Source organism: Podarcis erhardii (genome assembly GCF_964252035.2).
Source record: "Podarcis erhardii genome assembly, chromosome: 2".
NCBI classification, from domain to species: Eukaryota; Metazoa; Chordata; class Lepidosauria; order Squamata; family Lacertidae; genus Podarcis; species Podarcis erhardii.
The window spans coordinates 52,248,427-52,261,731 of NC_138498.1; the positions used below are offsets into that span (position 1 = coordinate 52,248,427).

Genomic DNA, 13,305 nt, shown 5'->3' on the forward strand with positions numbered 1-13,305 from the left:
TGGGGAGGATGATCCAGGGGGAGGGGCCAGTGATTTGTGGGGCTCTGTGCTGCTCGTGAGGGGGCTGCCAGGAATGGAGGCAGAGGGGAGTCAGGGGGAAGTGACTGGACAGTCAGAGACAGGGAGGCGGCGGGAAAAGAGCTGGCGGGTGGGTCTCAGAAGTTGAAGAGCCTTTGGAATCCCCTCCACGCTCAAGGAGGGACTTGAAGCAATGGGAGCAGCTGGATCTGCCTGTCAGGAGAAGCCACCAGGTGCTTGTGTGCCCTGCGTCAAACCAGGGGGTTTAAGAAAGTAGGAATTGATGTGGCGACACTGTTGCTCCAACTGTCTGTGATGGAGCACAGGTCTGGAAGGCCACAAATTCATAATCCCTCAAACTAAGGGCCAAAAGCCCAGATAAAAAGGAAAGGGTTCGCCTGGTGCATAAAACTAGACAAAGAGGGTATCAGGTGAGCCTTCCTGGGGAGAACATTCCCAAAGTAAGGAGCCACCACTAAAAAGGCTCGTTCTCATGTTGCCACCCTCCAGATGACCTGTGGAGGGGGCAAGTGGAGAAAGGCCTTAGATGGCGATTGCAGGGTCCAGGTGAGTTCATGTGAGGAAAAGCTTTCAAAATTCAGTGAGAAGGAGTTTGTCTTAAGGTATATGACCATTTTCTAGAGCCAGTATGAAAGGACAATATGTTATGCATTTCCTCTTGCAAAGACAGCAGAAAGTATTCAGAGCTTTTCTTTAGAGGGTGTGTGTATTAAAAGCATAATGATGATTGTTTTAAATATTGGCTCTAAGACCTGGAGAGAACCTTTTCCAAAACATTCCTGGCTGTACGATATGGAAATCAAAAGAGCTGCATAAAGAAAATGCACCTTGTCCAATCAGAATATATGTAAATGGAAGAAATTACCCAAGTTCACCTAATTATTAGTGAAAAGATGGTTGGTGGGTATGGGCAGGAAGTTGCACATTGGGGCTTTTTGGAAGGAAGTATTTAAGCAACACGATTGGAGTAGGCTACAGGGACAAGGAGGGGAATGACTCACAAGGTAGCCTCTCTCCCCAGCTGCCTAGAACGTTGATTCTAATCACATTTTCTTGGAAGGAGACACACTTGCTTAAAGATATGCAGTCGCTGTATTCAGCCTTTTCTAGAAAGCCGTAAAAGATCTAGGTCTTTTTTTGAAGTGATTGGCATGCTGAACTGGTAAGTTGCATAGAAAATGGCTCAAAAGGGATGTTGTGGGTGGAACAGGTAGCATCTTGCCTGCTCCTGCTTTAGTCATTGTGGTCGCTCCTGATACAGGAACAGCTATGAACAATGGCTTCCACGTTTCAAGTAAGACGTTAGCAGTTGGGGGGCTTTGCTCAGTTTTGCAATAGAAAATGCATCTGACTCCCACTTGCAAGCTGTTGCAGTTTTTGGCTCTTACATTTATTCTTCAGACCTTTTTCTCTTCCATGATGGCTTTTTCATGCACAACCCTAAAATGCTTTTCAGCCTCTCTTCCATTTGTCTGTGCGTGTGGGTGCTGTTTATAATAAGGTGCAAATCAGGAAAGAACCATTTTAGTGCATATTCTAGACCACACAGATTTTATGGTCATGTTTACAGGCTGAAGAGAGTTTACTTCACTCTTTCCTGCAGATTTGTAACGGTGAGAGTAGAATGTGTATTTGTCAAGTAAGGTGTGCTTTCTTTTCAAGATCATTAAAAAAAAGCTAATATCCAATTTTCTTTAAAATATGTACATGATTTAGTTTGATTCTCTTAACCAAATCATACCCAGGTTTCTGTCACTCACAATGGTAGATTCAATTTCCTTCTGGTGTCTGAATTCCTGTCGTCTCGTTCCCCCTCCACACACTGAGCTGGTTTGCAAGACATGGTAATACAAAATACGCCTTCGCAAAGCCACCTGAACGTTCCAGTTTACAGGTAACAGCTCATATCCACTTTCACTCCTCTCTGTTCCTTTTGACGGCTGTGCTGAGCTGAGCCAAGAACAAACCATGGTTACAGCTTGTGGTAAGTTAAGAGAATGCTTCACTGTGAGTTGGGCTGACATGATAAGCCAAACCTAAGCCAAAGCTTAGCTCAGAATGGTGCAGCAGTAAAAATTACGAGAGAGGAGCAAAGTGGCTATGAGCATGATCTTGCGAAGCCAAGGATTGGCTTATGTGTCATGCCGATGGGGCTCATTCGATCAACATGTGGAAGATAGCAGAATTGCGGCAGGTGACTCTGCTGCCCACCTGTGTGTGGCTAAGAGCCCCGCTCCCAATCTGTGTGTGTTCAGTGGAACATAAGGGCAAGTCCTACTCAGGTGTGTAGTTGGGAATTGTGGTCATGGCATAGCTCCTCATTGAACGGATTGGCTTCATGCAAGGTCAGCACACACAGGTTGGCAGCAGAGCCAGCAGCTGTGATCACACTCCCCTCCCTGTCCTAATGTGTGAAGCAGGACCATGCCATTATCTCCTGCAGAAGTTTGTTTGCCTGGAGCTAAGCTCTCATCTATAAAGACATGTCTGCATAAGGCTATTTTCACTTATCTTGTCCTTGCAAGCTGTGCTGCACCTCTGCTGTGACAAACACACACGCTGGCAAATTGTCTCTTTTCCTCCAAATGGCAGATTTGGGGTGATGTGTTTGTGGCTTGTAGCACCATTGTGGTTAGCAGGAGCTCCCAGGGTAGAACAACGCCCTGCACCCTGTGCCGTGCTTTCTGATTCAACTCCTCCAACACTTCAGGTTGTGGCCTGCAGAAATAATGTTGGAAAGGCAAGGAACTCCAGTGTGGGCATGTCCTGAGGAAGAAGGCACTTAGCAGTTCTTTGGAAGCTGTCACGTCTTCAATAAAAACATGTTTTTAAGGTCAAAATGAAGCATCAGGCCTGCAGTTCAAGCATCAGCATGTAGATGCTCATGAATCAGCAAAGCTCCTATCTTGTTTTATTAATACAGAACAGTGCTTTAAAGGAAGTTGATTAAATTAGAGAGTTGGGTTTTGGTACAGGCTTGCTTGTATCCTTTTGAAAATTATGACTTAGCTCTCTTTGTTGATTAAAATGCAAGCATATCTGGATTTTAACCAGGCATCCGTTTTGAAGAGAGATCGCTCAGACAAGGCCATCCCTTATCAGATGTAGGTTTTCATGGCAAAGTGTGCATTTTTCTTTTATTCATTTGCAAGTTGTATTGCTTTGTATTATTACACATTTATATAAACAGCACACCATCTCACCCACCCTACCCTATAACTTTTTCCGAAAGCTAACAAGAAATTAAACAGGAAGAAATAGTTAAATGTGAACACAGAGGGCGGGAGAGAGAATTGGTGCAGTGCCACAGCATGGAACTGGGCTGTCCAGTCACTAGCACCATTTGTGAGATGGCCGAGGACATCCACTGCATTCTGAATGACGCTGTTGCTGACGCTGCTGCCTCTCAGGGGCTGCCAACCACATTGTCACTACTGTGGTGTGTTTGCCATGCCTGGTCCTTAAGGTGCTTGGAGCAGCCAACAACACCATCCAGATTGCAGCTGTTGGGGCTGGCTAGGCAGGTATAAGGAAGATGAATGGGAATGACATAGTTTCTCTTCCTCCAATCCCAGAGGACCAAGCTGCTGCTGCTGCTGCTGCTTTTGGTTTTTGCATGGAGCAGGAAGCAGGAGACAGCCACAAGAAACCCATGGCCACTTTGTAAGTGGTGCAGCTTCTTACCTAGGGAAGAACAATATATAGATGACCAGAACATGCATTTTTCCTCCTCTGTATGTGGGCTAATTGAAGGAGTCATGTGTTGCTACAACACTTCCTTCTGGTCAGAGGGGCAATAATACTATGTCCCCAGTACTAAATTTCCCACATATTTCTCCTTGTAGGCTATTTTGTTCAGGAAAAAATAAAGCATTATGCCTGAGCTCCCTAGTGAATAGCACCCTTGTATTGTAAGAGAATAATGGCAAAATGGAAGCAATCTGTTTTACAGAGAGCTGGTTATTTAAATTCCACCTACTGAATACTTGTGTGCCAGACAAGCTGTTGACATTTGAATTCTCTCTCCCCCCCCCTCCAAATGAGGTTTGTTTTGTGGTATTCTGTGAAATCACCAGAAATCTGCTATGGCTTTGGGAGATCATGTGAGTGCCTAGAAAGTCTGAGGGAAGCTTTTAGTCTGGAGACAGACAGAGAGAGAGAGAGAGAGAGAGAGAGGGCGCACTCCTGTTCAGAGAGATTGTAGTGCTGTGAAGCTGATCTGTAGTCATAAAGAACAGGTCTCCTAAATGCTTATATCAGCAAACAAGTTTGACCTGGGACCTTTTATAAGGATCAAGGAGTGCTATCTATTGTGCTATCTACTGGTACATGTGACATGCTGGCTTCTTGGTGCATGAATACTGCATTTGCCTAGTATGAGTACGGTTTCCTCCTTCCAGCCAGAGCAGAATCCTTGCACCACCACTTGTTCAAGAGGTACTGCTGTTTGGCCAAGTTCTTTGACCAAGCCCTTCCTGTGTTGGCCATTATATGACCTATTAACCCTGAATTCCCTCTGTTGCTTGTGATTAGGTAAGGTTTATATTGCAGAAGCTAGTCAATGGGATTATTTACAACAGGATATAAGACCTTATTCACAGTTAAGATTTCTAGGGAATTGCACTGATCAATTTGTATTTGCAATATTTTAAAAAATTACAGAGCTCAGAAAAGGAGTTGACTCTATAACAACTGACTCTCCCATCTTTGCTTTATCACTGTCTAGTAAGGTCCACTTTAGGGCCAGTCCTCTCAGAACTGATTTCTGCTGTTCAAATACTATACAGGCAATTCTGCTTATTTACACTTGCCACAAAAAGGGGTAGGATAACAGATAAGTCAGTTTTACAGACGATTCTTGCACTAGGGCATTTAATTCATTTCTTATACGGAGATGAATTGCAGATAGGGTAGTACTTTCAGAAGGCTGGAATAGTTTTCACAGAGAATTTAGCTGTAAATTCTGAGAGTTTCAGAGGAGTAGAAGGAACACACCCAATAATGTGTGTGTGTATCTGTCGCACACCCTACTGTTCAGTGTTTTTCCCCCTGCAGGATTAATAGTTGAGTGAATTGCCAGTTTGTAAGAGGAGGGACCAAAGGTCATGAATTCTTCACATAGGAAGGGTGGTGCCAAGCTTGCAACCCTAATCTTTGCTTTCTCAGCAGTTAAATTGCCATGCCAAAGAGTTTAAATCCCCTTTGGTGAAAGGAGTGGAGATTGTATTAAAAGGTTTGAATGGGTGGAATTTATCTCCCCTGTTAGAAGTTGCAAGGCTGTCTCAAAAAGATGCTAATTCAAGCATCCATTTAAAAGGCATTATTCAGATTGCTGGGCCATGAGAGTCTTTCCTTTAAGGTCATGTATTTTAACTTCTAGGGGGTTAAACCACAGAGCCTAGGACTTGCCAATCAGAAGGTCGGCGGTTTGAATTCCCGTGACGGGGTGAGTTCCCTTTGCTCAATCCCTGCTCCTGCCAACCTAGCAGTTTGAAAGCATGAAGTGCAAGTAGATAAATAGGGACCACTCTGGCGGGAAGGTAAACGGCGTTTCCGTGTGCTGCTCTGGTTCTCCAGAAGCGGCTTATTCATGCTGGCCACATGACCCGGAAGCTGTACGCAGGCTCCCTCGGCCAATAAAGCGAGATGAGCGCGCAACCCCAGAGTCGGTCACGACTGGACCTAATGGCCTTTACCTTTACTTTAACTTCTAATATAATAATGACCAGTTTAAAAGCCCCACCCCACAATAAAGGAAAACTTATTCAGAATTCCATGGTGGGATGGATTACGATGTACAGGTATTTAGGAGTGACCTTCCACTAACTGCTACCATGACTGAACCAGAAATCAACCATGGTTGATACCAGAAAGAAATGAGATTCTGAATAAACATTAGGAATAACTTTCTGACAGTAAGAGCCATTCTGAGCCCAGCTTCAGCTGGAGAGGGCGGGATATAAATAAAATTTTATTATTATATCATTATAAGTAGTGTCCTCTCCTATCTATCAGCGATTCTTTAGTTGTGATTCCTGCATTGCAGGGAGTTACACTGTTGGGTTCTCTTCCAACTCTACAGTTCTAGGCTGGAGTTAGAATAGAGAGCATGACAGTTGTTCCAAGTGTGGCTGGTTAGAGCCTGTTGGCTTTCCTTTCCTTATTGCAGCCAGGGCGTAGCCAGGAGGGGGCAGGGGCAACTGCCTCCCCCCCCCAAAAAAATCTAGTAAATTAAAAAAAAACAACAACTAACTGACCAATTGCATCACAAATAACTCAGTTCTGCTCCCAGTAACATAAAGCCTGTCCCCCAATAAATCTTGACTACACCCATGTCTGCACTCCAGCACAAAATGCAGCTGGGTGCCATTTTGGAAGAAGCACAGAAACCATCCAGACCTTGTTTCTTTCCCTAGTTAAATTAGATCATGTAGGTTTTGCTGATAGGCACAACCTTAAAAAAAAGTACTGCTTAATGATGTGTTCTGCAGAGTGGAGTGTACAGAACATCCTGTTTAGTGCTAGAAGGCAAACTTAGACATTAGAACTATTAGAACTTCATACATCTGGAACTATTAGAGCTTGTACTGCAACTTAAACTGGATTTCTGAGCTGAAGGGAGACTGTGTACAAACAGTCCCCGCCCATATTTATTCTTATCTTAATTGCAAATTGTTTTTTTAAAAGACATATCTAAGATTCTCTGGCTTCCTCCCCTGCATCCTGTATACACTGACTTTTCTAACCTTTATGCCTTACTAAATTGACTGGCACACTCCTTTCTCCCCATCCCGTCCCAAACCCAAATAAGGCTATGTAAATATCGTAACATGGCTAATATTGATCCAAGCTAAGCTGGGGTTAGTCCTCTCCAATCGTCTACAAACTGGTCTCAAACTGGCTCCGCATCAAATTCTGTATCCACTCAATAGTGAAGGAAGGCAGCTGAATTTAAACGAATTTAAAGCTGAGATAGCAAATTACAGCACAGAGAATAACAATGGTTGTGCCTGGCAAATAGAAATCTGTAACTGAAATATGACAACTGCAGTCACAAATATACCTACATGCAGCACAAGACTAAAAAAGAGCGAATGCAGCCACCATAATCAGATTAGCAAGATTCAAAGTTATTTGAGTTGACTCATTCCAAACTGATATGACTGTTTTGACTCTACAGTTTCTCATCTCAGCAATTCTAGGGCTGCAGAAAGAAACGGCAAGGAAGTGAAATGTCTCAGTGGGGGAAACTAGGGTTAGTAGGGTGATTACTGCAGAGCAAGACCACTGGCTTGTTTGAAATAATTCAGTGGCATTAATATACAGTATTACATATCTAAGGGAAAGATTTCCAGTGTTCATTGGTCTTAGTTGCATAGGTAGGGGGGAGAGAGAGAGATTTTTTGAAAGCCCCAAGTTGGAAATAGGTTTAAGTTGGCATACACTTAAACCTGGACTCCACAATAATATCCAGTTTCCTTGACCCTGGGGTGAAAGAAACTTGCTTCTCTCAATGAAGATCCCTCTTGGATTACAAGGGGAGCAGAGCTGGCACTCAGCTCCTTGTCTCTCCCAAAGATCGGAGCAGCCTCTCTAGCACATGGGCAGGCAAACTAAGGTCCAGGGGCCAGATCTGGCCCAATCGCCTTCTAAATCCGGCCAGCAGATGGTCCGGAAACCAGTGTGTTTTCACCTGAGTAGAATGTGTTCTTTTATTTAAAATGCATCTCTGGGTTATTTGTGGGGCCTGTCTGGTGTTTTTATATGAGTAGAATGTGTGCTTTTATTTAAAATGCATCTCTGGGTTATTTGTGGGGCATAGGAATTCATTCATTTTTTATTTTATTTTTTCAAAATATAGTCCGGCCCCCCACAAAGGTCTGAGGGACAGTGGACCAGCCCTCTGCTGAAAATGTTTGCTGACCCCTGCCATGAACCAAGTGCCTTAGGCTTATTGGTTGTTTTTACCAACCCTGAGGGTGGCACAAGACATAAGCTGTCAAATTTTGTAATATAGCTCAAGTCTGTCTTATCCTGAACTAGTTCGGACCACAGCTGAGTGTTACAGCACTTACTCTGCATGCAGAAGATCCTGTGTTCAGTGGGACTGGCATTGCACCCTGCCTGAAACCTGGAGGGCTGCTGTTAATCAGGGTCAACCGTGCTGGACTAGATGGGCCTAGTGGTCTGACTAAAGCAACTTCCTACGATCACAGGGCCTGCTGCCACAATGCAAGGAGCACACTGCTCAATTGGTAGCAGCCAGCAAAATGAGTCTGAGCTCGCTCATTCCACAAAGGCTTCTCCTGGAGCAGGACCTGAGCCTGAAGCGGAAGTGGACAAGGCCTTTTGGCTTTCTCCTCTTGGAGGAATGTTGGAATGCCTGTCATGCAGTTGCTAAAGGCACCGGGGCCTCTGTCACCAAAGGAAGCGGCACACCTAGTTGGCAAACATTTGACTTGCTTTCGATTTGTATTATTTGGAGCCGTGTGAGACAAAGGGCGGGATTTGCAGACAAAAGTGGCAGACAGCATTCAAGAAGTTTTGAAATCTAGGAGAGCAATTACTAATAAGATTGAGCTATGGGCAGTTTGATTCTTTTTAAGAGGGTGGAGATTACATGGGAGAAGGAGGGAGGGGGTGACCAGAGAACAGCCAGGTAACAGCATTGCTTACTTTTTAAACAAGGAAGCAGAAATGCAAAGAATGTGCTTTTGGCATTACTCTTTTCTTCTTTGTCTCCCTCAAGAGCCAAAGGTGTCCCGTTGAAGTCATGTTGTCTTCCCAAGCACTTGTTCATCCCTTGTTCTGAGCAAATGGTTTGCACCCACCCCATATGAACAAACTGTTCACCCAAGAATGCTCCTGGATTTCTGTATCTGTTGAAGTGAACTCTAACCCATTCAGCTTCATGCAATAATAAATCTTTTAGACTTTGAGATGCCACAATACTCTGCCATAAGCTATCAAAGAGTCAGTGGCTACTCCAGAATTTTCTGTGCACTTTATTTTCAAAGCATTCCTTTTTTTTCTTTTTTTACAGATGTAAACTTATGATCTATGCCAGAAATGACATTAAATAATGCTAGTAGGACTTTCCCCAATATGTTTTCAAGTACCCACCTGTAATAAACACCTTCCACCATGCTAAATGACTGTGTTTTTATTTGGGGGGTGTTTCCAAGTACACGAGCAGCAAACAGGAAAATTATTTTTCACAGGTTTAGATACTGGTTACTGAGAGTGGTTTCAGTCTCAGTGTCCAGTCAGCCCTTCAGCGCTAACGAGGTGAGATATATCCTGATGGTGTTGTGACAAGAACCTGGCTCAAGCTGCATTATAGATTGTTCCAGAACATGCTGTATAGATAGATTAACAGCAATGATCAGTGCATGGGAATTTATTGGTGCATGAGTCAGGAGATACTTGACACAGTTGAAATGTTTACTGCAACAAAGCAAAGCTCTATGGCACATGACAGTGAGCAAAGGTCACTCCACTGGGGTTCTCCTGTCGCAGAAAAATTAGCCACACCTGAGTGATAATAGAATAACAATGATGATAATAAAATTTGCAGAGACTGCTCACTGTAAATATTTGTTGATGTGAGTACTGCTGAAAGTGTGCATATGCAGAGTATATGCACTTCTCATTCTGGAGTAGGAGAAACCAATGGGGGGGGGGAATCCTCCAAATCAGGTGTATAGTCACCTGGTGGATAAGGGATGGATGTGTTTCTGTGTGTATATATGGTTTTAATTTTCTTTTAGTTCATTTATATTCAAGGCAACATGCATGAGGATCTGAGGTGGTTTCCCATCCCAGCACGGACCAGAGAGACTGGCTTAGTTTTAGCAAGGTGGCTGCATCATTTGCCCTCAGCCCATGCCGTAGCTGACAATTAGGCCTCGCCTACATGGGTTACCAATTTTATTAGTTCGGGCCCTGAAACTCGATTCTTGTGTCACTAAAATGATACCCCGACTTCAGTGCTGCCTCAGTTCCCAAACGGATAGCCCTTCCCCCAAAAGACAGTGGTACTACCAGGCCACTCAAAAGCTGAAATTTGGCACATATGAAGTCTAAGTCATTCCAAGTACAAGATACGTCTCAAAACAGGGCAAAGTCACAAAGGAGGGGGCATGAAGTGTACTCCTGAATATATTCCTTATAATCCAGCATAGAGCAAGCCAGTCTGCACATAGAACAGAGTGTTGAAGTTTTTGGAGTTGGCTCCTTCCCTGGAATGAGATTTGGGGTAGGGGGCACTTTTAGCTGCAGCCAAAAACATACCGTATTTTTCGCTCTATAATACGCACCCGACCATAACACGCACGCAGTTTTTAGAGGAGGAAAATCCGTAGGCATGCCACCCGTAGGCATTCCCTCCATAACACGCACAGACGTATCTCCTTACTTTCTAGGAGGAAAAAAGTGAGTGTTATGGTGCAAAAAATACAGTAGTTCACAACTTGCAAAATATGAAGGGGTATGTGTATATGATGTATAAATACCTGAACTACAGTGGACAAATTTGACTTGCTCCCTTAGTTCAGACTCCAGTGTAGCTAATCCTTTTACTTCATAGACATGTTCAAGAGAAATTATTAAAATTCAAGCCTGATTGGTTGTGATGTCAAGGGGTGACTTTTAGGGACTTCAAGGGAATGTTGTGATGGGCAGAACATATTATTTTTTAGCACAATTACAAAACAACAGGCAAACCCCTGAGAACCAGCTGCAGGCTTCATCTTCAAATTAAAGCAGAAAAAGGAGCATTGTGATTTTTGGGATACTTCTGAGCTGTTCCACGTCAGCTCTCAACTATGACAACTATTTCATCCTGTTGGCAAGTTCAAGTATCTGCAGCAGCCCTCTCTGTTCAAGCTGCAATTGAAACCAGTAAACAAATGCGTAAGTGGAGTCATGAGCATTGAAGCTGCTTCAGATGGGCCTGCAGGTACAGGGAGCATGGGGGGGGGGGGCTGGTTCTCATTTTGTGTGAGAGGGCAATGATCTGAAAGGAAGTTTCCTGTGGGCTGAAGTCAAGGCTTTGTTTTCTCCCATTTACTCTGTGGGAGGTCTTGAGGGACATGATCGGATGGGCGTTCTTCTTCAGGGTTAGGCAGACGTCAGAGTAACATAATAGCTAAGGGAATCAGCTGCAAACCAGGAAGTCTCTTGTTCCCATCCTCACCTCTGCAGTGAAAACTTTCTTGGTAGCCCTTAGGCAGGCTGTGTCTCTTCTCAGCCTCACCACACCTGCCGTCTGAGGATAATAATACTGAACAACCCTTCAGGATTATTTCAACAACTACAGTATTTGAATAAAGAGGTTTTTGAATGTGAGGCAGTAGCAATATTTCTGTTTGGAAGAGCTGTAAGTTAGACAGTCCTGATTGTGAGTGAGATCTCATATGTTGTTTATTATAATGTTCTTAAGCAGCAAGCGCCCGAGTTTGACTTAAAACACCTTACAATAACATTTTAGAAGTAGGGACTTGTGCCCAACAGCAAGTTGCTCTGCTGTGCCAAAAATAACAATAGCAATAAAAAAAATAGTTGGAGTGTGACTTAGTTTTGGGGAAGAAGAAGCTGGTTTGTTCCAACAAGAGGGTTTTGTTGTTGTTGTACTCTCTGATAGCAAACGAGCTGTTCTCTGAAATATAATTTCCAGCTGCCCACTTAAAACTTTCTTTTTTTGACAGATCATGATCGAGTTTTGCCCTGGTGGAGCAGTGGATGCTACTATGCTGGGTAAGTGACACGAAGCATCTTAACAGTGAAGTCCCTTTTAAGGTCTTTCAGCACATTGAATGTGTTCTGGTCGTTCCTTCCACTCCCATCCCTGCAGGAAAGCAGAGCATTAGGTTTCTGTCCAAAACATGCATGTGAACAGGCTGAAACTGATCATGTGCACGCATGAGGGATTAGGGAGGGGGAAGACATCTGCCATCGAGGAGGGTGTTATTTTCCACGGCTTGACTCAGACCCAACACAAGAAGCAAGCATGTGGCTGCTGTGCTTGCCCAGACTTACTGGGAATGATTACTCCATGTTATAGTATTTGGGGGTGAATGTGAGGAGAAGGGGTCACAGCAGCTACTGCTTTTAAAAGAGCAAGCCCACACAAAGGCTGTCTTGTAGCAATGGGACATAGCTTAGATTTGCTCTGGCTGAGTTTTCAAGAACAGTAGCTATGGCAGGGGGTTGTGTGAGTTTGCCAATCTTCCTGGAAGGGGGAGAAAGGGAGCTTTCAGTTTCTCAGGATCTGAGTCTCCTGTTTAATCAGGCAAAGCATATCTCATTTCACAGGTACCCTCCAGGTTTGGGGATTTGCTTTTAGAGGAAAATGGGGGAGCAGGAGGGGGAACTGAGCTATATTTCAAAGGCCTAGATCATGTCTGGCATCTATGCTCCAGGCAGCAGGTGGTGAAGCTACGTACTCTTACAGGAGGCAATGTACAGAGGTCACAAGTCTAAACTCCCAGCCTGTGGTTTTCAGGAAAGAAGGGCTGGGACATTAAATTCATGACCAGTCATTGGGGTGGGGGTGGGGAGTTGATTCTCACTGTGGTGAATGAATTCCAAGTGTCCATTTTGTATTTGTTATGAATTTCCCTCCATCACAGCTAACCACACAGACAGCTGGGATGCAGAGGATTGGCATCCTGCAAATTCTCTTAGACAGCTTTTGGTATCTTTGGGAAACCTGTTCAGTGGTATTCAACTCAGAGCAGTCTTACATGGAAATTAAGGGGCATACCCTGAGTAAAACTTAATTGAATTTCACCTTCGGAAAAAGCATAGGAGCAGAAATGCTTGCCCTGAAAAAATGATCTCCTTACCGCTACATTGAATTCTACCCATATGTCTGAGGGAATGCCAGCCCTGTTTTCTTTTTCCCTCAGGGTCCACCTACATCTGGGATGGGGAGCCAGTGGCCCTCCAGGTGTTCTTGGGCTCAAACTCCCATTGCCCCCATCTAGCATGTGGTCCAGCAAAATCTGGGGGGGTCGCAGGGTCTCCATACCTGGCCTAAAATCACTATTTCCCTTTAATCAAAGTAGGTGAAAGTGAAACCACCCACTGAAACAAATACGGCTTTCCCAATGTCCAAAGCAAAGGCTTATTGCTCATGAACAGAAACAATTGTCTTGAAACGCCTCATCTACATTCACTGTGTTCTAGTAGAGCAAGATTAAATATCGTATGTTTGTCGTATTTTACTCTCAGCCTAGTGGTTATGTGTTAGGGCTATGAGCT

At 44.0% G+C, this 13,305-nt stretch overlaps 1 protein-coding gene across 2 annotated transcripts in view; it reads left to right on the forward strand.

Moving 5' to 3' along the window:
• The window catches only part of STK10 (serine/threonine kinase 10), a 77,626-nt gene that overhangs the window by 36,791 nt on the left and 27,530 nt on the right, over positions 1 to 13,305 (forward strand). Inside the window, exons 1-2 of one of the 2 annotated variants that reach the window (XM_081852044.1) lie at positions 10,911 to 10,999; positions 11,748 to 11,796. In XM_081852044.1, coding sequence (XP_081708170.1) covers positions 10,988 to 10,999; positions 11,748 to 11,796 — 61 coding nt within the window. In that variant the 5' untranslated portion in view covers positions 10,911 to 10,987. Of the gene's footprint in view, positions 1 to 10,910; positions 11,000 to 11,747; positions 11,797 to 13,305 lie in introns of those variants that run through there. The other variant, XM_081852043.1, reaches the window with a different exon arrangement.